Source organism: Peromyscus eremicus, chromosome 8a (assembly GCF_949786415.1).
Source record: "Peromyscus eremicus chromosome 8a, PerEre_H2_v1, whole genome shotgun sequence".
NCBI lineage: Eukaryota > Metazoa > Chordata > Mammalia > Rodentia > Cricetidae > Peromyscus > Peromyscus eremicus.
Window position 1 is genome coordinate 89,148,834 of NC_081423.1, and position 27,489 is coordinate 89,176,322.

The 27,489-nt window shown below is 45.7% G+C and overlaps 1 protein-coding gene across 1 annotated transcript in view; it reads right to left on the minus strand.

Moving 5' to 3' along the window:
* Pitpnc1 (phosphatidylinositol transfer protein cytoplasmic 1) overlaps positions 1-27,489 on the minus strand; it is a 270,345-nt gene continuing 242,856 nt past the window's right edge. Inside the window, exons 7-9 of the mRNA XM_059272012.1 lie at positions 21,558-21,713; positions 14,884-14,947; positions 1-355 (exon numbers count right to left, since the gene is read on the minus strand). Coding sequence (XP_059127995.1) covers positions 39-355; positions 14,884-14,947; positions 21,558-21,713 — 537 coding nt within the window. The 3' untranslated portion in view covers positions 1-38. The remainder of the gene's footprint in view (positions 356-14,883; positions 14,948-21,557; positions 21,714-27,489) is intronic.

The window sequence follows — 27,489 nt, forward strand, 5'->3', positions numbered from 1 at the left end:
ACTGAAAATATAAAACCCAATGGGATGTTCACGTGAAGTTACTCTGATTTGGGCCGATATGGCTTTTCAGAAGAGTGGACACCAGGTAAATTCAGGGTGGTTTTTTTCTCGGGATCCGGAAGTGTGAGTGTCTCCGGAGCAGATTTTTTCCGGGGCCGGTCTTTGGGAATGGACAGAAATTCTGGCGCATCTGTGGAGAGGGGGGTGGACGGGGCGCTGGACGGGGCGCTGCGCACGGAGGAAGGCAGCAGGGCGATGCTGGAGATGGAAATGGCGGGTGGGAAAACGCCGATTTTCTTGTTGGTGGCTTCCTGAGTGGCTCGTTCGAATTCTCGTACTTCATCCATTGTCATGTCTTCAAGGGAAAAGCAGAGAGAGTAACAAACAGTTACCATTCAGACGTGCAAATGGGATCATTGCTAAGTCTGGGGACTCTACCACGGAGGGCCCCTACCCCTCACGAACCCAAATTATCTTTGAAATACTAAACTCTCAATTTTTTTTTTCCTGTCTCTGTTACTGAGACACATCTCTGAAAAGAATATTTTTGGTTTTGGACACCAAGCCAACCTTTTCCAAAGGATTCTTCAATTGGTATTTAGAAATTACTGAAATACATTTTCTGTATCTGTTTGCTGTGTGACCGTGGATGTGTGTGGTGGGGTGCGTGAGTGGAGGTCAGAGGACGATTTTCAGGAGTCAGTTCTTCCGACATTGGGTCACCGGACTGAACTCAGGTTGTCCAGGCTTGGCAGCCATAACTACCTTTACTCAGTGAACCATCTCATCAGCCCAATTAGTACACTGCAGAAGTGTGTGTGTGTGTGTGTGTGTGTGTGTGTGTGTGTGTGTGTGTGTACATGAGCACCTCTGGGCACACAAGCCAGAAGAGGGCGTCATTACTTTTGCCTATTCCCTTGAGGCAGGGTCTTTCCCAGAAGCTGGGGCTCACATCTTCTGTCCCCCATCATCCTATTTCTACCCCCGACCCGCTGAGCTAGAGCTGCAGGCTTTGCGAGCGCCTGGATTATTACCTGGATGCTGGGATCCGAATTCCAGTCCTCACTCTCACTCATTACAAGAACTCCTAATTGCTGAGCCGTCTCTCCGGCTACTTCAATTAGTATTTTAAGTATTCTGAACTAGGATTTAATGAGGGAGTGTAGAACCAGATCCAGTAAACGTGTGCAAGGTGTGTGTGGCCGTTGTGGGTACATGGGGCTTTTATTAGACTGGGCCACATCCTCCATACAAAGGTCATTAAAGCAATCAGTGGCCTTGACAACATTACTCTTAAGTTCAGGGCAAATCTCAGACCCTCTCAGCATTTTATCCTCAGAACATACTTTTTGTACCCCAAAGGCCACAGGGTTGTTATTGCTATTCAGCAATAAATGCTGATAATTACTCCCCAAAAGGGAAAATAAAATCACCCAAGGCAGTTTGAAAGAAAGAAGAAAGAGAATGAAATGAGAGAATTATTTAAAGATTGAGGCTTTATTTAAAGGGGAAAAAAGAACATAGTTGGGTGTCCAGCAGGTGAGTCAACAACGCCTGTGCACTAGGCGTCAGGTTTTCAAACACATGCTTGAAAGTTTTATGGAGAGGGCCTGGAGAGACGGCTCAGCAGTTAAGAGCACATACTGCTCTTCCAGAGGTCCTGAGCTCAATTCCCAGCACCGACACCGGATGGCTCACAACTGCCCGTACCTAGTGTTGGGGGAGGGCATGTGGCAATCAGAGGACAACTTTTGGGAGCTGGTTCTTGCCTTCTACCCTGTGGGTCCCAGGGATCACACTCAGGTCACCAGACTAGTGGCAAGCATCTTTACTCACTGAGACGTTTTGTGGGCCCTTGTTATTGTTATTATGAATTGCTGTCAGTCTGGCTATTCCTGGAATCCTTTGGTGCTTTTCACTTACTGGGAGCAGAGAAAATGGGTACCTGGGAATATCAAAAATAAGCCTGGAGTGAAGGCCTTGCCTTGGAGCAGAGTGGGGCCCATAAGCTCTCTTTATCTACTTTGGTTCACATAGGTCCATGTTTCATTCTTCCTGGCCCCCAGTGGTTCAGACTTCCTGAAACGCTCACCTCAATGGCACTTAATGTGGAATGGATAGTAACAACACAGTGCTAATCATTAGGAGTCCTTTGTGTTGTGGGGGATCAAACCCACGGCCCCCAGTATGCCAGGCAGGAGCTCTATGCTGAGCTACATCCCTCAGCTCCACTGTTAGGTTTTATAACGTCAAAACAACAAAACCTTTTTCTTTTTTAGTTTTTAGAGACAGGGTTTCTCTATATAGCCCCAGTGGTCCTGGAACTCACTTTGTAGACCAGGCTGGCCTCAAACTTAGAGATGGGCCTGCCTCTGCCTTCCAACTACTGGGATTAAAGGCCTGTGCCACCATGCCTGGCTCAAAAAACATTTTCCATGAAATGAAATCTGTAACCATTTCCTTATGAAATTATTAAAATTTTCTGAAAGGGAAATGTTTTCACAAAGGTTAAAATTTTACAACTGTGTTGACATAATGCAAAAATTATATTATTTTAAGAAAAATTATACCTATAAACTTACCACTTTTAAATGAATAAATGAGATTAAGTTCTTTAAAAGCAGCATTTGCTTGGAAATGAAATTAGGACTTTACAAAAAATTTCAGTGAACCAGGATATATCTTTTCTCTAATAAATGGACAGCAATTTTGAAAATTTGCTTGGTTAACAAGTGGCGGAAAACATTGTGATAGTGGATATGTCCAGCAGGGGGCAGAAACTACACAGAGTACAGAATTTTTTTTTCTTTTTCTTTTTTTTTTTTTTAAACTCAGAATATCTTCCTTGGAGGCTTTGAAACCTTCAATTGTCTATGAGCCTTTTTTTTTTTTTTTAATTGCTGTGTCCATGGATGCTAATTTTGCTTACTTCCAACTTAACTTTTCCATGTTCAGGGTGAAAATTTAAATTTCCTTTTAGCAGCCAGGAAGGTTATTGTTTTTCGATTTTAGATAGGCCCTCGGGCTGTCCTCTGACTCACTGTGGGGCTGAGGATGACTTTGGATTTCTGATCCTCCTGCTTCTCCTTCCCCAGGGCTGAGTTTGCAGGTGTGGGATGCCAGCCCTGGTTTACGCAGTGCTGCGGATGGAGCCCAGGGTTTTGTGCACGACTGGCACTCTGCCAACTGAGCTACATCCCTAGCCCTCATGTGGTTTTATTACTATTTATAAATTTTAAAGAAAAACTTTTATTTTTAAACTTTAGGGTGTGTGTGTGTGTGTGTGTGTGTGTGTGTGTGCGCGCGCGCGCACGAGCGTGCACGCGCATGTGAAGGTCCAAGGGCAACTCTGTGGAGTCATTTCTCTTTCCACAGTTACATGGGTTCTGGCAATCCAACTCAGATCACTAGGCTTGTAGGGCAAGGGCCTTTCCCTGCTGAGCCATCTCGCTGGCCCGTCCATGCAGTCTTATCTGTGGCGCACATAGCTTCTCACTGTAACCATCTTTTCATTATGATTGAAAATTAAGATTGTGGAAAATAGATGATCCCCCATTTCACGAGATTCCAAAGACAACCATTATGCTGAAATCGTGGCAACAATGGGCAGTTTGTAGAGAATATGTGGGATTTTCAGGAAGACGGGATCATTCTGGATTATCATCCTCCTCTGCTGCACAGTAAACTGGCTTAGTGCTAAGAAGGATGAAATAAAACAGAAAGAAGACATGCAAAGGCCTTGAGCTGTAAGCTGCCCCCACCCCCATCCTGAGAGAGCATCTCACATCATAGCCCAGGCTGGCCTCCAACTCAAGGCAATCCTCCTGCCTCAGCTCTCAGCCACCATGCCTGGCTTACACCCTGGAAATAGCTGTACTCAGTGATCTTCCAGCATCCCCTGTCCCTCCCTCCCTGCAGCTTTCTTTGTCTGGCCCTGTTTATAGCGAGCAACTCACAGAGCCGTTGACGGGCACTGTGTTTGACATTCCGAAGAGAAAAGGTAATCAAAAGTAATGGAAAATGCAGGGACAGTTTCCTTAAAGAACATCCCTATCTTTAGAACAGGAAAAGAGGAGTGGTGGGAGGCATCTGATCAAAATTGGAGCAAACCTTCAGCAAATCTTGCTCTAACATTTCCCTGCAAGACCCAATCAGAGCATGCAGTAGGGGGAAGGCAGAGCTGGGGCGCTCTCAGGCTCACGGGCGGTCACATGCATCCAGTGCCGTGCACTAGCCTGGCAAGGCACAGTCAAAAGACATGCTTTAAACATTTCCAAAATGTTACCGAAGGTCTTCGTCATTCTAAAGCCTCTGTCACAACAGCCACCTCTCAAGTTCTGTAATTATATTCTCATTTCTTTTTTTTTTAAAGATTTGCCATTTATCTATCTATCTATCTATCTATCTATCTATCTATCTATCTATCTATCTATTTAGTGTGTGTGTGTGTGTGTGTGTGTGTGTACATGCAGTGCCTGCTGAGGACAGAAGAGGGCATTGGATACTCTGGACCCAGAGGTACAGGCAGTTGTGAACCACTAGACATGGGTGCTAGGAACTGAACCAGGGTCCCCTGCGAGAGCAGCAAACACTCTGGGATGTCTCTCTAGAGCAGTGGTTCTCAACCTTCCTGATGCTGCGACCCTTTAATACAGCTCTTCATGTTGTAGTGATCCCAACCATAAAATTACTTTTGTTTCTACTTCATAACTGTAGTGTTGATACTGTTATGGATTGTAATGTAAATATCTGCATTTTTTTTTTTTTGATGATCTTAGGCAGCCCTGTGAAAGGGTTGTTCAGCTCTCAAAGGGGTTGTGACCCACAGGTGGAGAAACATTGCTCTAGACACTACATTCTCATTTCTTAAAAAACAAAAGTGCCAGTCATGTAATAACTACGTTCTTGATTGTTAACGCATCTCATATATGTTATCTCAGGGCCTGGGCATAGCAGACACAGAGCTCAAGATGTTCTCAGAGATCACAGCTCAGGCTGAGCTCAGGTTTAGTGATTAATCCTTGGTCATCTATACCTTCTCTTCATCAGCTTGACTGACTGAGAGATAACTATATTTAAATTCTGGTATATACCATGTAGTCAGCTCTCAGTAACCCATGGCTGTCAATAACTTAGGGCTCTCTAAGGCCTTTGTTAAGTCCCAGACCAGACGTACAGTACAACATTCCTAAATCCTGGCTCATCACCCTTCCACCTTTCGGCATGTGTGTGCATGAACTGCAGTTTAGTCTTGAGATGAGCCTAGAGTAAAAGGAGCTGATTGAGGAAAGCAGCCTGAAAGAGTTGTAGAAAGCCTTCTGAAGCCTAAGTAGCCTAAAGCAGCCGACGAGCGAAGCCCTCCGTGGAACACAAGTGTTACCTATCTATGCCTTCAAGAGTTTGGCATTTGATCTACTTTACAGTTGACACTCCCTGTCAGTCCTATGCTGTTTTATGATCGGTGCAGGTCATCTCACAGGCTCCACCAAATGTTTCCACTCTCTGTGTCCTGGGTTTTATCACCGGGTTAGCCATGAAGTTAAGCCACTTGAAAGAGTGGAAATATCTGGAAGACACAGGTGACTGACACAGCCCACTCAAAGACTCAGGGGCATCTTCATCCACAGTCTCTGGGCAAGGCTCTGTTTTCACAGGCGGCTCGGGACCCAGCACTTTGAGGGTCTGACAGGTGGGTTTCCCTGTCTGTTTCACACAGGGTGGGCAACTCTCTTTGAATAGTCTACATACACTGGTCTGCGCATGGCCCTCCATGTCATCCACAGTGGAGGAGTGCTGATTGCAAACTTTTATGTTGGTTTGTTCATGCATGTTTTTCTCGTATTCCCGAACATCATCCATTGTCATATCTGAAAGAAGTCAAGACGTGGGCAACTTCCGTTATTAAATACAAACTTTAATCGGGGCACTTTAGGGGAAGACAGTAGCTCAGCGGTAGCCAAAGAGGTTTAAAAAAAAAAAAGCATGTGACTAACTAACTTTATGGGGTAAATCATAAAGTTAGATAAACCAGCCAAAGGGAGTGAGGGCGAGGGAGCTAAGAGTGGGGATCGTGTAGGGGTGGCTCTTGGAAAGTGAGCCGGGTCGGTGAAAGTGTTAGCGAGTGGGCTGTGCATAGCCTGAGATCTCCTAAAGCTTCGTTAGAAGATCCCTTTCAGGAACAGAGGGGCCAAGTGTTTTTGGTTTAATACTTACCTTCAGACAGAACTTTCCAGAGAGATCTAGGGTATCTTTAAGTTAGTGCATTTGACAGCCAAGGGTGCTTTCATTGCTATGGTAGGAGACACGCTGTGGAAGGCAGACCCCAGGGCACTCACCGGAGTGACTGAGATTTGGTACAGTTCTCACACAGATGTGTTTTTGCATAGAACAGGAGGGGCCAGAGAGTGCGGGTCGTGGAGTCTAGTCTAACAGCTTGGAAATGGCTGACCCTATTCCACCCACATTGATCTATAAATTGCACACAACACCATGTTTGGCTAGAGTCTACAATTTTTCAGTATTTCAGGATAATGAGCTCTTAATCCATAATGGTTTTCAGCAGGAGACAATTTTGTGACAGTTTTTGGTTGTGACCATGGTGGGAAGGTGTTCTATTGGCCTCTCTCTAGTGAGGGGGAAGCCAGAGATGCTGTGGAACATTCCACATGCCAGGATCCCCAATTCCCAACAAAGATTGCCTTCCAAATGTCAATAGTGACCAGGTTGAAAAATTCTATCTTATTTTTGCAATATTGGCACTTGGGAGGCTGAGGCAGGAGGTTTGTCGCTTCAAGGCTAGCCTGAGCTATGTGAGACCTTGTCTCAAAACAAACATAAACAAAAGAGCAACAACAAACAAAAAGAGAAGACCAAGAAATCTCCTCTTTTAGCAAGTTAAATGCATAAAATTGGTATTGGTCTCACTTTAAACATTCCCTTTGTCCTCCTCCCCACCCCCACTCTCTTCGATTCTTCAGCAGTTTATCAGCTATTCCCCCAGTCCGGCAACTCGGGGTTTTACTTCATGCCTCTTCACCAACCAAGGAAGTATGTGGGGAAAAGAAAGAAAAAATTGCATCATCTACCACCCCATCACTGATTGGCTTAGTGGGGGATTTGCAGTGTGCATTCCCAGCTGGAGTTTTTCCTTAAGTATTTTCTGGATCATGTGGCCTGATGTCTTTTTATATCAATCTGAGTGTCATGTGAATTCTCTTTGCTTCCAAAGGGCAGACCTGCCAGAGCTCATGATTTAATTCAGTGTGGTCTGGGGCCGAGGTGGAGCACGGCTCAAAATCTAGGCCTGGCCTATTTGGTTGAACTGATGGTGTCCCCCTCCACCCCGCCCAGGAATCATCCATCAGAAATGCTGTCCACAAGCAATGGAAGTATTGAGAAGGCTAAGCGGCAGGCTGGTCAAGCACGAACATGCTCTTCTTTTAGAAGACAGGTTATTGGCAAGCAATAAAAGAATGCTGCTTTAGGGTGCACACAGAGGGATCTTAATCAATAATAACACATTCCACAAGACCGAACCCCACAATTTCAATGACTGATTGTCAGTATTTCTTAAACACAAACACACCTGGAAATGAATGCAAAGATGTCCCATTCAATTACGAGTTTAAAATTGAAAGCAGTTTTTTGTTTTTTGGTTTTTTTTGTTTTTTTTTTGTGCAGACGTCGTTAGCCACTGAATTGGGAAAACGAAACTCGGAGAAGGCAAGAGTTTACTGTTTCGCTCTACTGAGTCTCCACAAAAGTCATTCTTGACCTGCAATTTGCTCACTGTGAAGGCAGGGACTTAACACAGCTCTGGACTTTCAGAGCTGTTTTATGGGTGTAAGAAAGGATTTAGCACAAAGATGATCAGTGTCTTGTTCATAGTAGAACGTTGAAAACTCTAGGGATTGATGGTGCTCTCCATGACAGAAAGAAAAAAACCAAATCAAATCAATATGAGGTAGAAGAATACTTAATCCTAGTAGGAAAAGTCTTTATATATTTAAAAACACCAAAAGCATATCTCTCCCTCCCTCCCTCCTTCTCTCTCTCTTTCCTCTCTCTCTCTCCTCCTCCTCCTCTCTCCCCCTCTTCTCCTCCTTTCTCGTCTCCCTTTCTTTGGTTTCTTGAGACAGGGTTTCTCTGTGTAGCCCTAGCTGTCCTGGAACTCACTTTGGAGACCAGGCTGGCCTTCAGCATAGAGATCCTCTTGCCTCTGCCTCCCGAATGCCAGGATAAAAGGTGTGCACCACAGCCACCAGGCCTGAAATCATCTATTTCTAATTTCTCTCCCTCTCTCTCTCTTTCCCACCTTCCCCCCTCTCTGAGACAGGGTTTCATGTAGCCCAGGCATCAAACTCTTTCTGTACCCTAGGACCTTGAACTCCTGATTCTTCTTCCTCCACCTCCCAAGTGCTGGGTGATGCTGGGGCTTCATGCTAGGTAACTACTACTAACATCTTGAAATGGCTCCACATACCACAAATGCATATGAACATGAGGTAAACATGTCAATCCTCTTCAGTAATTTATGGAAATGCTAATGTTTGGGTTATCTGGTTAAATGTATTGCTGTTTATGCAATGGATATTACCTCAAAATCTATACGCAAATCAATTTTTTAGAATTCAATTGCCTATGCCCAATGACAGAATAAATACACTTCCAGAGACAATTCATCCTTGTCACTGATTGATTTTTCAATGATATGAGTAACTTCTAGCAATTTAGTTCAGAGATTTTGCCAGAAGCAAATCCTTTCTGAGGTTATCAGCCAAACTTTTAAAAGTTTTTTCAAACATCTATTTGTGTGTGTGTGTGTGTGTGTGTGTGTGTGTGTGTGTGTGTGTGTGTTCAGAGGACAACTTGTAGGAGTCTGGTCTCTCCTTCTACCACGTGGGTCCTCGGGATTGAACTCAGGTCGTTAGAGGCAAACACCTTTACCACTGAGCCATCTTGCTGGCTCTCAGATAAATTCCAAATCCAAGAAGGCCTATGCCAATCATTTTTCAAATGAACTGGTAGGTGTTGACTTCTTTTTCTTTTTTTGTTTTTGAGACAAGGTTTCTCTGTGTAACAGCTCTGGCTGTCCTGGAACTCACTCTGTAGACCAGGCTGGCCTCGAACTCACAGAGATCTGCCTGCCTCTGCCTCCTGAGTGCTGAGATTAAAGGCATGCTTGTTGTTGTTTTTAGGTAGAGCCTAATGCATTTTTGTACAAGCATGTTTGTGTGCATGCCTGTGAAGACCAGAAGAAGTCTTTAGATCCCAGGAGTTCCTAGTGTTTGGGAAGTGCGTGACATGGGTGCTGGGAACTGAACTCCAGTCCTCTGCAAGAGCAGCAGATGCTCTTAACTGCCCAACTATTTCTCTGAATAAAATGTTTTAGAACTATTATTTATTAATTCAGTTATTCAAGTACTGCCAGGGTTATGTTACATAAAAATATGAATCCGACTGGGAGGCGGGAGGAGGGATGAAAGGGGGATCTATGGTTGGTACATAAAATGAATACAATTTTTTTTTAAATAAAAAAAAATGAATCCAAGGTGAGATAGATCAGCAGGTAAAGTTGTTTGCCACCAAGCCTGATGACCAGAGTTCAAATCCCAGGACCCACATGGTAAAAGTAGGAAACTAACTTCTGAAAGTTGCTTCTGACCTTCACACACGCTTCATACCATGTACAAATCCCAAGTACTGAGTTATAGAAGAAAAGTGTTTAGTTTCTTAGAGCTTCTTTGGTCAGTCCTCTGACCTCAGAGATAGCCATGGTAAGAAATTGATGGGTGCTTATTCCAGGAAGTTGTTAGCACACACACCTACACAAACAGTCTATCTAACCGCATTGACAAGTGGCTCTGGTTTAATTGGCCTGCATTATCTTTCCATTTCCAGGCTCCTAGGCCCAAACAGAGAGGATTGTTTTATTCTGAGGCAAAATTGAAGTCGAAACAAGGATTTGGGTCTTGCAAGATCTACTTATGAATTGGACTAGACACCTTTCTGGTTTCAGCAAAATGGTGGCCACCCATCTGCAAGACTCAGTTTAAATTCTCTTTGTTATTATTGTTGGTTTTAAGATGGGGGTCTCATTATGTATGCTAGGCTAACCTAGAACTCACTATGTAGCCCAGGCTAGCCTGCAATTCATGATCCTGTCTCAGCCTCCTGAGTGCAGGGATTATAGACATTAGGCCTAGCAGGCACTTCAAAAAAAACCAAACTCATTAGAACAATTATGACCTAACACTTGCTTATCCTCCTCTCCTCCCGCCAACACATGCTTTTTACAAAAAGCTTAAATGCTTCTGCTTTCTTTGCATTGAAATCAGCCAATCCTGAAGACTTGGTACACACCCTCCCCATATAATTCACATCACTAAGATCTAGAATGGCAACTGATAGCCATGATTTTGTTTTTCGTTTTAAAATTTCATTTAATTTTATGTGGGTGGATGTTTGCAGAGGTCAGAAGAGGGCATTAGATTCCCTGGAACTGGAGTTCAGGTTGGCTGTAAACCACCTTGTAGGTGCTGGGAACTGAACCCCAGTCCTCTGCAAGAGCAGCAAGTGCTGTTCATCTCTCCAGCTTCTTTTCAGTTCTGACTTGACACAGGGTCTTGCTAAGTAGCCTTTGCTGGTCTGGAAGTCCCTGAGACTCTGGTCTCCGACTTGTGGTGATTCTCCTGCCTCTGCTTCCCAAGTGCTGGAGTCACAGATATTGACTGTGCCACGCTATCTATTTATTTTATGGGTGGGGCGGTGTTGGAATGTAGGCAGGAAAATGAAAGTATGTGAAGTTATGAGTTCTCTTCCTAGGAAAATGAACATAAACACACACGTGTGCTCATGGTCAGATTTCAGGAAACCTGGGGCCACCAGAAGATGCTGCTGTGGTAAACTCAATTTGTGCTCATGTCTCCACCTAAGCTTGCGTCTCTCCTTGTCAGGCCTTCTCTGGGGACTCTGGCTGACTTCTAAGTCACTTCATAAGACTGTTTCATCTGCCAGCCAGAACTCAGCCTCCCACATACTTTTTTTGGGGAAGAGTCAGGTTTTCAAAGACATTCGTGAGGTCCCCCTCCGTCACAGGGTCCCTGAGGCAATCTTCACCATGTCTCTCTGAAAATACTGTCAGATTTGAGAAGCAAATCCGTGCTTTTTGTGAAGCTGGGCTGGCTATTTTTATCCACCTCCCCTCTCACCCCATCTCCTGAAATGTGTTGTGGCTCGGCTGATTAGTGTTCTAGTCATGCAGGGAGGCTCAAGGCTCACGGATAAAGACCAATCAGGGCTTTGGAAAGCAAATTCAACTCCTCCAACATGGACATGCTGATACTTTACAATGAACACGAGCAGAATAAAATCTGCTTAGGGAAATAGTTTCGTGACTTCCAAGAATGCTGGAACTCAGACGAGATGTGGAAATAAATCCTTGGGCGAGAAAAGATCACCATCATTGACAATGTCTTTTCTCCACTCATAGTTAAGCACTGGAGATGGGGAGGCTAATTTGAAAGAGAGCGAGGCAGCCAGGGCTGTCCTGGATGGTGCTGAAGGATGGACAGTGTGTACTGCACACACATACTGCTCAGGAGGTGAATGGCGCCCAAACCCAGCCCCAACAATACAGCACCTGCTGAGTCTGCCTGGGAGGGGGACCCTTTTCTAACACATCTGTATAAAGAGGGGGGTACTTATTTTTTCTTCTAATTCTTCTAAGGCACTAGAGTTTAGTGCCTGGCCCTGAAGATGTCTATGATTCTTCGAGTCTATTCTATTTGGAATGAATTATTTAAGCTGTCCTTGCAAGCCAGTCTGGCTTATATCACAGGCTGTGAGCCAACAGTTGAGAATCACCTAGAGGGGTACCAGAACCACAGCGGGCTAGCAGCTTCAGAGTGGGCATCTCTAACAGACATACAGAGGCTGCAGGTCCAGGGACCTCGCTTTAAGAACCAGAACTGTAAGAGACTCCAGAAGAGGTTTCTTCACTTGGGACCTTATCCATGTTTACTAATGAAGGCCTCACAGCCTGTACTAGACCAAAGGAAAAAAAACATAACCCTAACTGAAGGGTTATCCTGGTTTGCGTTTGCCTTGGTAATAACACACCCACCTATCTGAAAGACCCATAGTTCCCTGCACGACCTTGAGTCAGTAAGTGGCCGAGGAGACATTCTGTGGCAGGGCCTGTTTCTATTCATTTAATTTCCTGAGAGTCTGTGTCAGGTAATGAAGGAGCTACTGTGTTCCAGGCCAGCAGCTCAGCTGGGCTGCTGAGGTCTGCAAGAGTTTACACCAAATAGATGGTGTGGTTCTCAGATCCCTTGCTGCCTGAAAAGGCTGCTTCTTGTTTTGGTTGGGACTGGGACTGTGGACACAGGGGGTGGGTGGAGGCCACTCTGGGGTGGACAGGCGCCCTGATGGTCTACATCAACCAAAGCCTATGCCTTTCAACCACAACTCAGACACGAAGAGAATTTTGTGATCAATAGACTCCTTGAGCTGTTAATGTCTTCCTCTAACTCATCCTGAGTAAATAAGTAGGAATTCTTAAAGACCTTTGGACTGGAGAGTCTGTGTTTCATCTAATATATTATTCTAGCTTCAGGCTCTTGTAATAACCTGAGAATTCTAAGAAACCTTGCATGTGGTAGGCAAGTCTCTCTCTCTTAATTAAATGCCCTTAAGTCATCACCTCCAGGTTGCAGGCTTAGCTGAGATAGAAAAGAATCAGGGTCCATCCTCCATATTCCTTTACTAGATACTCACTCTCATTTTGGTTGGTTGTCAATCTCTTTTCTCATTAAAAAACAAATCAACTTTCTTTTTTTTTTATTATTGTCTATGTATGCATGATATGTGTATCCTGGGGTTTGTGTAGGTGGACAACTCTGTGGACTTGGTTCTCTATGCATGCATGATATGTGTATCCCGGGATTTGTGTGGGTGTCAGTGGACAACTCTGTGGACTCTGTTCTCCCCTTTCACCTTTAACTGAGGTCACCAGTTTGGCAGCAAATGCCTTGACCCACTGAGCCATCTTGCTGGCCCCAAACCCTCTTTTTTGAAGGGCAGGCTTGCAATGTCTTGCCCCCTTGAGCAGAGTCCAGTCCTCCTTTTAAAATTTCTTTTCTGCAAATCCTCAGTAGCATTCTGGTGTTAGAGAACTCTAGTTGAGAGCTTTGCCTCCTGGTCATCAAGGTGGCAGATTTGGGGTCTTCCAGGTACCTGTCCTTTGGTTAACCCCACCCCCCACCCCCCACCCCCCCCCGCCCCCAGACAGGGCTTTTCTGTGTATTTTTGGTTCCTGTCCTGGATGTCGTTCTGTAAATCATGCCGGCCTCAAACTCACAGAGATCCGCCTGCCTCTGCCTCCCAAGTGCAGATTAAAGGTGTGCACCACCACTGCCTGGCTGATTAAACTTCTAATCAATGCAGGCCTAGCCTTGTGACATTTCTTCTTTGACTGTCCTTGTGATATTTCCTAGGAGTTGGCAACAAGGGAATCATGAGCTCAGAGAAGTATACACCAAGAGAGGCTAGGCATTATGTCACCTGTTTGTCCTTCCTTCCTTCCTTCCTTCCTTCCTTCCTTCCTTCCTTCCCTCCTTCTTCTTTCTTTTTGTGTGTGGTGTGTGTGTGTGGGGGGGGTGTTGGGAAAAGGTCTGTATTCCCCCTGAGACTTGCTTCCCAGTAAACAAAAAACAAAAATAACAAAATAAAACACTCAGAAAAATCGAAGGACCAGAGGAAACAATCCCAGAATACTCTCCATCCCCTTGCTTCATGAAAGACAGGACTTGGAGAACCTTCCTGACAATGTAGTGCATGACAATCATCCTGTGGGGGTGTGCAGAAATCTGAGCTGTGATGGGCATTTGGGCAAACCAGGGCGATGCACTTACTCTTCAGCAGGTGCGGATCTGGGAAAACGGAAACACGAAACTAAACAAACCGAGTCTATAGCTCAGAGGACCATGCCTTTTAACCCAGCACTGTGAAGCCCCGGGCAGTATGAATGACTAACATTGCCCTCACCCATTCTGTCCAACGTAGCCTTTCTCTTAAAGGTGGGATTGGGGAGGGGGTCACTTGATGCTGTGGAACCCGAAGGCATGGGTAGAAAAAGACCAAACTACAATCTAGGTTACACCCAGGACATATAATGTGACTCAGGACAATAGATACATAAAGTCAGCTCCATCCTAAGTCACCGGTTGGGCGTGCTCGCTTCTATTTATAGCCAAGGACACAAGCAACCTGATGACCGATTCAGGGAAAGCAGAAGTCTCATGTCCATACAACCGCAGGGCTGAGCATCCTGGGAGGGCGGTCCATCCAACGTGGTACCAAGCAAACCTTGTTTTCATTTACTGATAACGTACAGAACTAGTTTAACACCTTCCCATGACATTGAAGAAAAACAAACCAAAACCCAAACCAAAAAGCCAGAGCAATATTTTCAATTAGGACCACCCAGGCACCTGAGCCTCCATCTGCCCTTGACATCAGAGAGAAAGTGTATATATGCAATGAGGGACTGTTACTCAGTAAGATGCTTCCGATAATGCTGAAGTTTGGGATAAATTAGGATGGGTTTAAAATCCATCCCACAGAGAACAATGGAGCCCCGTGTATATGCTAGATGAGCATGCCAAGGTCCTATTTGGTCAATAGCTCTGTGGTTATTTCAGAACAAGAGTCTATAATTACATCTTCATCAGGCTCACCGGACAGAGCTATTTCCAATACAGGAAGCGGTGGCCTGCCCTTTGTTGCTGTCCTAGGTGACACTTGAAGCGGTGTGTACTGAAAACCGAGTCAACATGTTATGAAACTGTTCTCCAAGTTATTCTGGGCCATCTGACTTACCGTACCACTCATCAACCCATGCAAAGGCCTGTCTGTGTCCAATCAGCAGGATGTCTCGGACCACCTGAAGAAGAAGAGAAGGAGGTTGAAATAATGCCAGGTGTGATCAAGGCTGTCTGGGGGTGAGGGGCTGGAGGCACGGCTCAGGGGGTCAGGGGCTGGCTGTGTAGGCATGAGGACCTGAGTTTGTGTCTTCAGCACCCATGCAGAAATTAGAGGTGTTATGTATGCCTGTAGCTGGGGAGTGCTGGGGAGAGTGGAAATGGGGGTTCACCAAGGGCTCTCTGGCCAGCCAGTCTGACTTGTCAGTGAACCCCAACTTTAGTGAGAGAGCCTGTCTCAAAACATAAGCTGGGGTCAGTGAGACGGGTCAGAGGGTAAAGGTGCCTCCTGCCGAGCCTGCCTTCCTGAGTTCAATCCCCGAGTCTCAGTTGGTAGAGATGGTGGGGGGAGAGAACAGATTGCCCTCTGTTCTCCCTACGCACCATGGCACTCAAGTGTCCTCCTCTCCCACCAAACAGATAAACAAAATGTAGTAAAATAATTAAAGAGAAATTTTAAAAAGCTGGTGAGATAAAGACAGACAGAGAGAGAGGAGAGAGTTGAAGACATGGTCAGATGTCATCCTCTGGTCTTCATAAGACCATGGATGGGCAAGAAGCCCCCTCTTCCATACTATACAGATAAGTTGCAAATAATAACGATAAAGTAAAGTAATACAAAATATTTTAGTTCAGCTTTCTTAGTCTGTCCCCCCCGCCCTGCCACTTTCTTTCTTGTTTATGTTTTTTTGAGACAGTTTCTCTGTGTAACAGCTCTGGCTATCCTGGAACTCACTTTGTAGACCAGTTGGCCTCGAACTCACAGAGACCCACTTGCCTCTGCCTCCTGAGTAGTGGGATTAAAGGTTTGCGCCACCACTGCTGAGATCATTTCTCTCTTAAAGATCTGTTTATTTATTTTTATGTGTATGAGTATCTTGCCTGCATGCATGTAAATGTATCACATGCATGTAGTGTCTGAGGAAGTCAAAAGAGGGTGTCAGAAATCTTGGAACTGGAGTTACAGCCGTCATGTAGGTTCTGGCCCTTTGTAGGAACAGCCAGTGCTCTTAACCACTAAGCCATCTCTTCAGTCCTGTATCTCTTTCAATAATAGTTCACTATTATTTTTCTTTTTATTATATGAAAATCAAGCAAGCCTACAGGATATTTACTTACCTTGTGTCTCACATACTCTAAAGATGATGCTTCGTTCACATGCAATCATTGCTCAATTCCAAATGGAACAAAGTAAAGTCTTATTGACACCCCCAACACACCTGCTTCAGCCTGTGAGCATCCCAGAGGAACAGTTGGGTGGGATGTGGGGGATATTCCAGCAGAGAAAAGAGAATGTTAAGGGATTGTGGTGGTTTGAATGATAATGACTCCCATAGGCTCATAGGTTTGAATACTTGGTCCTCAGTTGGTAGGACTGTTTGGTAGGGATTAGGAGGTGTGGCCTTGTTGGTCCATTGGGTTTGAGGTTTCAAAGACCTATGCCATTCCAGTTAGCTCTCTTTCTGCCTCCAATTCGTGGATAAGATGTAAACAATCCTCTACTGCACTAGTTCCATGTCTGCCTATCTGCTGTCATGCTCCCTGCCATGAAGATCACGGACTAACCCTCTGAGACTGTAAGCAAGCCCCCAATTGAACACATTCTTGTGTAAGATGCCTTGGCCACAGTGTGTCTTCACAGCAATAGAAAAGTCACTAAGACAGTGATCTTTGCTACTCAGAAAAGTGTTCATTTCCACCAACACATATACCATCCTTGAAAGGAAAAGTAGGCTCTGTACTAGTTAAATCTCAGGGTGATTAGCCTAGAGAGGTCATTCCGGTTAGTGCTGAATGAGTGTCCAGAAGCTGTCGGAAGTGTGTGCACACCTTCAGCCTGACTCACACGGAAGATGGAGTCATTCACTTACGCTAAGTATGGAAAAGGGCTCATCGAGAGCAAACACGGGCTCCTGAGGTAGCTCAGCGGGCAGAGGTGCTTGCTGTGTTCCCCGATGATCTACGCTCCATCTCCGGGACCTACCTATGGCTGAAGGAGAGAACCAACTCTTGTCCTCTGACCTCCAGGGCATGTGGTGGCACTCTCACAGGTAATAATAATAAACACAAGCTTACCAAAAGAAAAGAGCAAACACCTTGTCTGTGCATGTCAGCCCCTGGCTGCCAGCACATATGGACAGAAGGATTAACACATCGGCAGTTGCCAAGATCCTCCGAACTGGGAACCACCTGCTTCACAGACAGGCTATTTATTTATTTATTTTTGTCTTTTTCTGTGTGTTTGTGTGTGTGGTGTGTGGTGTGTTTGTAGGCAGATGTGCATGCCCATGGAGAGGTCAGAGCAGGACACCAAGTGTCTTCCTCTTTTGCTCCCTGCCTTATTGCCTTGAGACAGGGTCTCCTAGTAAACTGGAAGCTTGAAGCTTGAACAGGCTGACTCTTGGAATCTGTCTCTGTTCTCCAGAGCTGGAGTAATAGGTATGTGTAGTCTGAACTCAGGTTCTGATACCTGTATAGCCTGCAATTGTTTCTTATGGGGAAATTGAGATGGAAGGCTGAAGAAGAGACTCTGTGTGTGTGTGTGTGTGTGTGTGTGTGTGTGTGTGTGTGTGTATACACACATATATTGTTTGTGAGCATGTGTAGTACAACTTATATGCTTTTATTTCATGGGACACCTTTTCATTCTGTATAAATATGCTTGTGTGTATATTTATTAAATAAGTGCACTCACCAGTATGTGTACATGTGAAGGGCCGTGGGCTGATGCTGGATGCAGTCTTCTATTGCTATGTACTTTATTTAAATTTTTTTATATTAACTCTGTGTGTGTGTGTGTGATGTTACAGCACATGTGTGACAGAGGACATCTTGCAGAAGCAACTTCTCTCCTTCCCCCATATGGGTCTGAGGACTGAATTCATGTCATCAGGCTTGGTGGTAAGTGCCTTACCCACTGGACCATCTTGCCAGGCTCCATCCCATTTTTTGAGACAAGGTCTCTCATTGGACCTGGAAACCACCAATTGGCTAGACTGGTGGAATAATGAGCCTCCAAGGGTCCCCCCAGCCTCACTTGCCCAGTGCTAGTGTTTTACATATACATATGCATTACCACGCCTAGATCTAGCTTTTATGTTGGTGCTGGGGATCCTAACTGAAGGTTTTCCTGCTCAGGCGGCAAGTACTTTATCTCAAGGCACCTCCTCGGCCCATAAATATTCCTTATTACATTTCTTGGAAACTCACAGGCTGCCTCCAGCATTCCTTCTTTTCTTTTTGCCAAACAAATCCAGTGACTGTCGAAAACCTCTCATGGAAGGCTGAAGTGTGTTTCGATAAGCAAAGGGTTTTAATTGGGTGGATTTGCAGAAACAAGGGAAGCGTTTCTAATGAAGTGTTTATTCCTCTAGGCCTCTGGGTATTTGGTGAGGTCCTTTTATGATTGGAAGTGAAGACATGTAAAACATCTAAGAAATACCATGCAGCCATACACACTTGAGTGCTGACTGTGTCAAATTCATGGAAATCAAAAGAACAGCATAAAGGCACTCGTAAATCCATCCTATCATATTAAGCACAACACAGCTGTGGCTGGCAACAAGGCTTCAATAATGTGTTAATGGCTGGCTTTTGAATACTACTCCCCCCTACTGTGAATAGGTTTTTAAAAAACAAAGGTGTTTAGAGACCCCCCCCCTTCAGTCCATATAAATACTCCCTCATTAGCAGAGCAGGTGTATTGGGGGTGGGGGGCTATAACACTTCATTTAGTTTGGAATTGGGAACAGGAGTGGAATACATACTACCCAAGCATCATTCTCACAGGTATTTTAAAGAAATGGGTTCTCAGAACCAGCCCAAGTCATCATCAAGGAAATCAATGCAAAGAGCTCTGGGCATTTTAAACATGTTCTGAGACAGAAAGATGCATGACCACTACAGTGATTCTCCAGTTCAAGGAGATGATTTGGGGAACAAAACAAAACCAAACCAACTCTACCACAGGAGGGGGGAAGGAAGTGAATGTGGTGGCGCACACCTGCAATTCCAGCAACTTGGGCACTCGAGGCTAGCCTTGGCTACACAGTGCACTTGAGGCCAGGCTGGGCTGTATGAGACCCTCCTTCAAAGGAATAAAAACAGGAGCTTGAGACTTGGCTCAGTGGTTAAGAGCACTCGTTGCTCTTGCTTAGGTGCTGAGTTGGATTCCCAGCACCCATACGGCAGCTGACAACCACCTATTACTCCAGTCCCAGGGGACGCGACACCCTCTTCTGAACTTTGTTTTTCCAGCGTGAGGGATTTTTATTATCTGCTTTAATTGCTGTGGGGGAGACCTGCCCATCGTGGGTGGCACCATTCCTTAGGTTTAAGTTCTGAACTGTATGCGTAGAGAAAGTGAGCTGAGCAGTAGCCATGCAAACATTTATTTCTCTCAGCTCTTGACTGTGGCTGTGACTAGCTGCTTCAAGCGCATGCTGCTGTGACTTCCCCACAATCGTGGGCTGCAGCGGGAATTGTAAGCCAGCATAAAAACAAACCCTTTCTCGCCCAGGTTTCCTTTTGTCAGGATGTTTTATCACATCAATGGAAACACAACGAGGGCAGTCCCTGAACTTGACCACTCTGCACCTCACCCTGTTCCCTATTCTGGCTAGTGGGCTGTGTATGGAGCCCAGCAGAGAACTACGTGCTTTTCAGGTAAGAAAATCACAAGGCCCTCAGATCCATCACAGAGCCTGCTCTTACTGCCAGCCTGAGCAGTGAAGGGTCTAGGAGGTGGCCATCGATTCCACAGCTCTAACTTCAGGAATGGAACTTTATAGCCAGATGCTAGATGCACACCTGTAAATCACAGCTACTGGGGAGACTGAGGCAGGAGGAGCTTTAGGCCAGCCTCAGCAGTACAGTAAGATCTCCACCTTGCTACTGTCGTGACCCAGTCTGCAGACAGGTTCAGCTACATAAGAAAAACCCAGTGCCTGAAGGAAAAACAACAGTATTGAGAAAGGAATTCTGGAAAACTATTGTTTGTTAGTCATTAGAAAAGAAACAGAGAGCCAATTTTTCTAAAATATAGAGAAAAACACTTGAAGTATTTTTTTTTTGTGTGTGTGTGTGGGGGGGGGGGGAAGGGGCTTATAAACATCTTGTAGCCCAGGATGGCCTTGAACTCACTATGCAAGTGAGGATGAATTTGAACTTCTGATCTCCCTGCTTCCACCTTCAGAGTGCTGGGATTCCAACTGCGCACCACCACGACTGGTTTCTCAGTACTGAGGCTGTAACACAGCTGCATGTGCACCAGGCAAGCAGTCTGTCGACAGGGCCACACCCCAGCCTCTGTGACACTGGGAATCACTTACGTATTTGTTTAAAAAACAGATTTTATTTTTACCTCATTTATTTATTTGGTCTTTTTTGAGAAATAATTTTTCTGTGTAGCCCTGACTGTCTTGTAACTTGCTCTGTAGACCAAGCTAGCCCCGAAGTCAGAGATCCACTTGCCTTTGCCTCCTAAGTACTGGGATTAAAGGCATGAGCCATCACTGCCCAGCTGTTTAAAAATTTATAACATATATTCATTGTTGTATGTACACATGCTCACACAAGCCTCAACACATGTATGGAGGTCAGAGGATAACTTGTGGGCATCGGTTCTCTCCTTCCATCATGTGGGTCCTGGGGATTGAACTCAGGTTGTCAGGTTTGGCAGCAAGGGCCTTTACCGCTGAGCCGTTTCACTGCCTGGTTATTCATCCTCATGGAAATGAAAGCAGTTACAGAGGGCATTACTCCGCATCTCACGTCCCATTATTTTAGAGTCACGTGGACAAGAGTTGTATTTGAGACCCTAAGGAAACTTGTGCCAGCATCAAGTCTGTTCCTGCACCAAAGTTAATCTGTTTACCAAAGTGAGTGCATGGTTAAAAGTCTGTGCTCCAGGGAGCTGGAGAGATGGCTCAGTGGTTAGGAGCACTGGTTGCTCTTCCAGAGGACCTGGGTTCAATTCCCAGTACCCACGTGGCAGCTCACAACTGTCTGTAATTCCAGTTTCAGAGGACCCGACACCCATAGCAAAACACCAATGTACACAAAATAACAAATAAATTAATTAAAAAGAATCTGTGCTCCAAGCTTGTTCATCATCCTTTAAGGGGACAATGCAGAGCAGAGCGCTGAGGTGTGCTCCCTAATGGGCCCCCTTGGAGCTCTTGTTCTGCCTGTTGGGGCCTCTTCTACTTTTGGTGCCTACGTATGCAAGTTCTCCCAAGGGACAATTATCCCTGGCAGCTGTGCCCGGAGATAAGCCCTCTGGGCTCTTGCCAAGTGCCCCCACCTAGAGGTAGATTAGCCTGATTGCCAGAGCCAGCCGAACATTCTGTGAGTCCCACTTCCCAAATAGACTCATCCAATAGATTCGGAGGTCACAGAACAAGAGGTCACATATAAAACTGCTCCACTGAGCAGTAGGAGGAAATTACACCCATATAGAAAATAAGTCTCCACCTGAAAAGCATTTTCTGGATACAGGTACCTGCTACCAGTTCAACTTGGCAATGATGCAGCGACCTTGTCCGAACCCCAGGGCCTGGGCTGATCACTCACCTTGTGCACAAACTGCTCCACTCGGGTCTGAAGGCCCCACACCTCGAACTTGACGGTCACCAGCTTGTAGGAGCACATGATGGGTTGATGGCTATCCCGCCAGCCTTCTCTCAGCTGCCCCCGGCCTGTCTTCTCAGACTTGAAGTGCTTAGGATCCTAGAAGAGATACATCGAACGAACTGGTATATTAAAACTTTAGAGCTGCGAGACAGCACAGGCCTACAATCCCAGCTTTTGGCAGGCAGAGGCAGGAGGATCAGAAGTTCAAGATCATCTCAGCTACATACTGAGTCTGAGGCCAGCCTGGGCTACCTAAACTTTGTCTAAAAAATGGTGACCAGGAACTGGAATGAGGAAAGATTGTGGAGACACTGGTGCCCGAGAAGAGAAAGAAAACACGCTGGAGAGGCTGGGGAGATGTCTCAGCAGGTAAACACTTGCCGTGCAAGCCTGAGAACTCAAGTTCTATTTCTGGAACCCACATGAAAAGCCAGATATGGTGGTGAGCATTTGTGATCCCAGCAAACCTATGGGGAGACGGGAAGGAGGCAGAGAGGACAATCATCTGGAAGCTCCAGAGCCGGTAACCTGCACTACTCTGTGCAGTGGAGAAGCAGGAGAGACATTGGCTCACAGGGAGGAGAGATAACGTCCTCCTGAAGACTGTCCACTGACCTCCATGTTCACACACACACACACACACACACACACACACACACACACACATATACACGTGCGCGTGCGCACATGCAGATTTAAAGAAATGATGAGGGTTGGGGACTTAGCTCAGTGGTAGAGCGCTTGCCTAGCAAGTGCAAGGCCCTGGGTTCGATCCTCATCTCCCAAAAAAAAAAAAAAAAAGAAGTTGTAATTAAAGAAATGATGAAAAGGAAATGTGGTGGTACCTACATAGCCATATATCTCCTTGTGGCTATATAAAAAAACATCAAATTATACACTACTTAAGAGATTGAGGGCTGGGGGTGTCCCTCAATGACAGACTGCTTGCTTCACACATGTGAGGCCCTGAGTTTGATCAACACTGAAAAAAAAAGGTAAATTATATGTACTCCAATTTTAGAAATGGGAGCATACAACAATTGGCTTAGTTATTTACTAACATTAAATATAAGCATGTAAGTGTCAAATATAGTCATTAAAAACTAGACTTATGAAACTGTAATTTTTTTCTTTCTTTAAAAGAAAAATTATATTTAAGCTGTGCCTTTAATCCCAGCACTAGGGAGGAGCTCTGTGAGTTTGAGGCTAGCCTAGTCTACATCACATTGCAGGCCAGCCAAGGCTACAGAGTGAGAGGCCTGTCGGGGAGACAGAAAAAAGTACTTTGGTTTTTTTCTTTGTGTGTTCATTGTTTGAGACAGGGTCTCATGTAGCCCAGGTTGGCCTCGGCTCATTCCACCATTAAGGCTGGGTTTGAGTTCCTGATCCTCCTGCCTCTACCTCCTAAGTGCTAGGATAACAGACATGAACCACTATGATAAAGTTTTATTTATTTTTTCAGTTTTTCCAAACAGGGTTTCTCAGTGTAATAGCTCTAGCTGTCCAGGAACTCACTCTGTAGACCAGGCTGGCCTCGAACTCACAGAGATCCACCTCCCTCTGCCTTCCAAGTGCTGGGATTAAAGGTGTGCATCACCACTGCTGGGCTTAAAAAAACTATTTAATATTTGCTCCCATGTAGAGACTAGCTACTTTATGATATCCCTGGAAGATGATTTTTTTCAGCGATATTTCCAAAGGAATATAGAGACTAATAAGGCAGAAAAATACCTGCAATTATGTTTTGTTGTTGTTTTGTTTTTTTTCTGAGACAGGGTATCTCTGTGTAGCCCTGGCTATCCTGTCCCTGGAGCTTACTCTGTAGACCAGACTGGCCTCAAACTCAGATTTGAGGTCCTCTACCTCCCAAGTGCTGGGATTAAAGGAGTATGCCACCACCACCCAACTATGTTTAAAAATACATAATTTTCAAGAACGTAAGGAAGAATTGCAGGTTCCCTGGGGCTCATACAGTCTTGGGTCTGGCCACTTCTACTGGGATCTGGATCCTGTGAGTCAGGTGTAGGACCCCAGAATGTCAGAGAACTTACCCACACAGTACAGGCTGCAGGATGGAGTAAGAAACAATGGCTTCTCCTCCCCAGAGAGGCTTGGGAGTAAAGGCAAATGGAGGGGATGGGGGAATAGATGACTTAGCCAGTAAGACATTCCAGGACTCTCATAAAAAGCTGCAAGTCCAGCTGTGATGGGAAGCAGGCAGGGGGATAGTGGAAAGCTTACAGATCAGCTGTGTCAAACCGACATCCAAGATTTTCCTCTGACCTCTGCGCGTGAGCACATGTGACCCCCCCCCCCCCTACGAACACACACAGAGGCAGACAGGGGAAGACATGGGCCCAGAAGCTGGGGTAGTGGGAGCCCAGCCTTCATAACTCAGGTGACAGACAACTCAGGTGTGGTTGAGGCTCGGCAAGGCCACCTAGGGATGCCTCGAAGAGGAGCGTTCTCAGGCTGCCCTTGACCGTCATCACATACCCATGCTTCCCTGGGAAACACGGACTGCCTCCGAGGTCAAGCCCCATACTTTAGAGTTCAAGCTGTGACCTGAAGTTCTCCCGGGTGCTGAAGGTTCCACAGGGTTGATTCACTGAGGAGAACCTCATGATTACAGAGCGTCAGAACAGTGTGGTTCAGAAACCACCATTACCTTGGGGCTACCTTCAGTGTCCTTGATAGATGTTCACTGCACACTTTCTCCATCTAACCTGCTGTCCCTCTGCTATCATCCAAAGCCTGCAGAATGTAGTTTTAGCTGACCACTAGTTTCCTTCAACCCCAAAGTTAAGGATGTCTTCAGATAGCATCGGAGACTACAGCAGAGATTTCCCCGTTTTGCTGTAACCCACCTACCTGATATCTCTACCAGTGTATTTGGAAAATGCCTTACACTTATGACTTTCTGGGATTATAAACTGTTCGTGTAATGGCATCCATGGTGGAAGACTTTTTACAAAAAAAATTTTAATATATTTTTATTTTCTGTGCATTGCTGTTTTGCATGTATGTCTGTGTGAGGGAGTAAGATCCCCTGGAACTGGAGTTACAGACAGTTTTCAGGGGCCATGTGAGTGCTGGGAACTGAACCTGGGTCCTCTGGAAGAGCAGCCAGCACTCCTAACCACTGAGACATCTCCCCAGGCCCATGCAAGACATGGCCACTCAGATTCGGCTCAGAGCAAGCAATCTCTGGTTCCTTCTGGGGTCAGAGCCATGTTTCACACTGATAAGGCAGAGCCTCGGCCCTTCCCCTTCCCCTCCTCTCCTGAGAGTCTGTGGCCCTGTCGGATTAAGATAAACTACAACACTGGTCTGGGATGTGGCTCAGATGGTGAGCTCTGCCAGCATCTCGAAGCCCGGGGTTCTCTGTAGGAGCAAGCAAGAACTCTCAACCACTGAGGCATCGGGCCAGCTCAAGTTCCAGATAGTAACTTCTCCCTACACTTCCTTCTCCCCAGCAGGCCCCTGGTTCTGCCTGTCTCTGCTATTTTTGCTTCAGGATCCAGTTGGGTGTGTAGCCCAGGGGTTCTGTGGTCACCCTCACAACAGTGTGAACCCCCAGGAGCATGGAGGGGCTCATAGCTGCTGTTCCGGCACACCGTGGCTATACACTCCAGACCCACAATCCTCAAGAATTAAACAAGACATAGTGATATGAAAAGGGAGAACTCAAAGCATTTGGGAAATGCAGGGCCTTCCTGCAAGATCCAGTTCAGGCCTGGTGGTGGTGGTGGCACACCGCCTTTAATCCCAGCACTTGGGAGACAGTGGCAGGTGGATCTCTATGAGTTTGAGGCCAGCCTGGTCTGCAGAGTGAGTTCCAGGACAACCAAGGCTACCCTGTCTCAAAAAAAAAAAAAAAAAAAATCAGTTCAGAATGAAACTAGAAAAGTATTGTTCACATAGCCAAACCACAGAGATGCTTCAGCCAAGGGGTGTGTGTGTATGTGTGTGTGTGTGTGTGTGTGTGTGTGTGTGTGTGTGTGTGTGTGGACAACCCTGGGTGTCAGTCCTCATCTTCTGTCTTCTCAGTCAGAGTCTCATTATTTTCCTGCTGTATAACCCAGACTAGTTGGCCTTCAAGCTTCCGGGGCTTCCTTCTGTCTCCACCTCCCATCTCATAGGAGCACTGTGATTACAGATTCGAACCATTTTCCCTGGATATTTGTGGGTTCTGGGGATTTGAACTCAGTTCTTCACACTTGTATGGCAAACTCTTTATGCACTGAGCCAGTCTCAAGGTATGGTTCTTGATGGCACCACAAAAATTTTAAATTATATTGTGGGGAAGTGGTGGCACATGCCTTCCATCTCAGCACTCAGAGAAACAGAGGCATGGGGATCTCTGTGAGTTCAAGACCAGCCTGGTTTACAGAGCAATTTCCAAGACAGACAAGGGTACACAAAGAAATCCTGTTTCGGGCTGGAGAGATGGCTCAGAGGTTAAGAAGACTGACTGTTCTTCCACAGATCCTGAGTTCAATTCCCAGCAACCACATGGTGGCTCACAGCCATCTGTAATGAGATCTGGTGCCCTCTTCTGGCCTGTAGTCATACATGCTGTATACATAATAAATAAATAAATCTTAAAAAGAAAGAAAGAAAGAAAGAAATCCTGTCTCAACGCACCCCCCACCTGCTGTGGGATGTATGGCAAATGTGTTGCTGATTAATCAATAAAACACTGATTGGCCATTGGCTAGGCAAGAAGTATAGGCGGGGCAAGGAGGAGAATAAAGCTGGGAAGTGGAAGGCTGAGTCAGAGAGACACTGCCAGCCGCCACCATGACAAGCTGCATGTGAAGATCCTGGTAAGCCACGAGCCATGTGGCAAGGGATAGGTTTATGGAAATGAATTAATTTAAACTGTAAGAACAGTTAGCAAGAAGCCTGCCACGGCCATACAGTTTGTAACCAATATAAGTCTCTGTGTTTACTTGGTCGGGTCTGAGTGGCTGTGGGACTGGCAGGTGAGAGAGATTTGTCCTGACTGTGGGCCAGGCAGGAAAACTCTAGCTACACCCACCAAAACAAAACAAAACAAAACACCCAAAGTAAACAAAGTTAAACTGAAATTATAGCAGGGCTACTGTGAAGTACAGTTGTCTAGATGTGAAAGAAGTTTATGTTTACCAGAGTCAGAAAGGACGTTTGGTAAAAGCTGTAGGAATTTACATTTAAATTGTCTTTAATGTGTGGCACATGTACACCGTGGTTCATATGTGGAAGTCAGAAGACAGCACGGGAGTCAGCTCGTTCCTTCCCCAGTGTGGTCCTGGAGACCACACTCAGGCCGTTAGGCTGGGCAGTGTGGTCCTGGAGACCACACTCAGGCCGTTAGGCTGGGCAGTGTGGTCCTGGAGACCACACTCAGGCCGTTAGGCTGGGCAGTGTGGTCCTGGAGACCACACTCAGGCCGTTAGGCTGGGCAGTGTGGTCCTGGAGACCACACTCAGGCCGTTAGGCTGGGCAGCAGGCGCTTTTCCTGCTGAACACCTCATCAACCCAAGAATTGACTTTTTTTAAGTGGACAGCGAAAATTTGGTTTCATGCCCTCAATTTGCTAGATAAAGCCACCCAAGACTTGAGAAACACCAGCTAGTTCACCTGCAGATCACAGGTCCTTCCCGACAACACACTGTTCTTTCTGCCACATTTACTTTTAAAATTAAACACCAAAAGGGTGTTTTTTTTTTTTTTTCCTAAATAGCTCAATGCCAAAGAAGCAATTAACAATTGGGCTTTGTATGGGAACAGCATGTCCCCTTGCCCCACCCCAAGACTGGTGTCATATCTGACGCTGATCATTTCATCTAGAAAATCTCAAACACGGCCTATAATTAGAGATTCACAT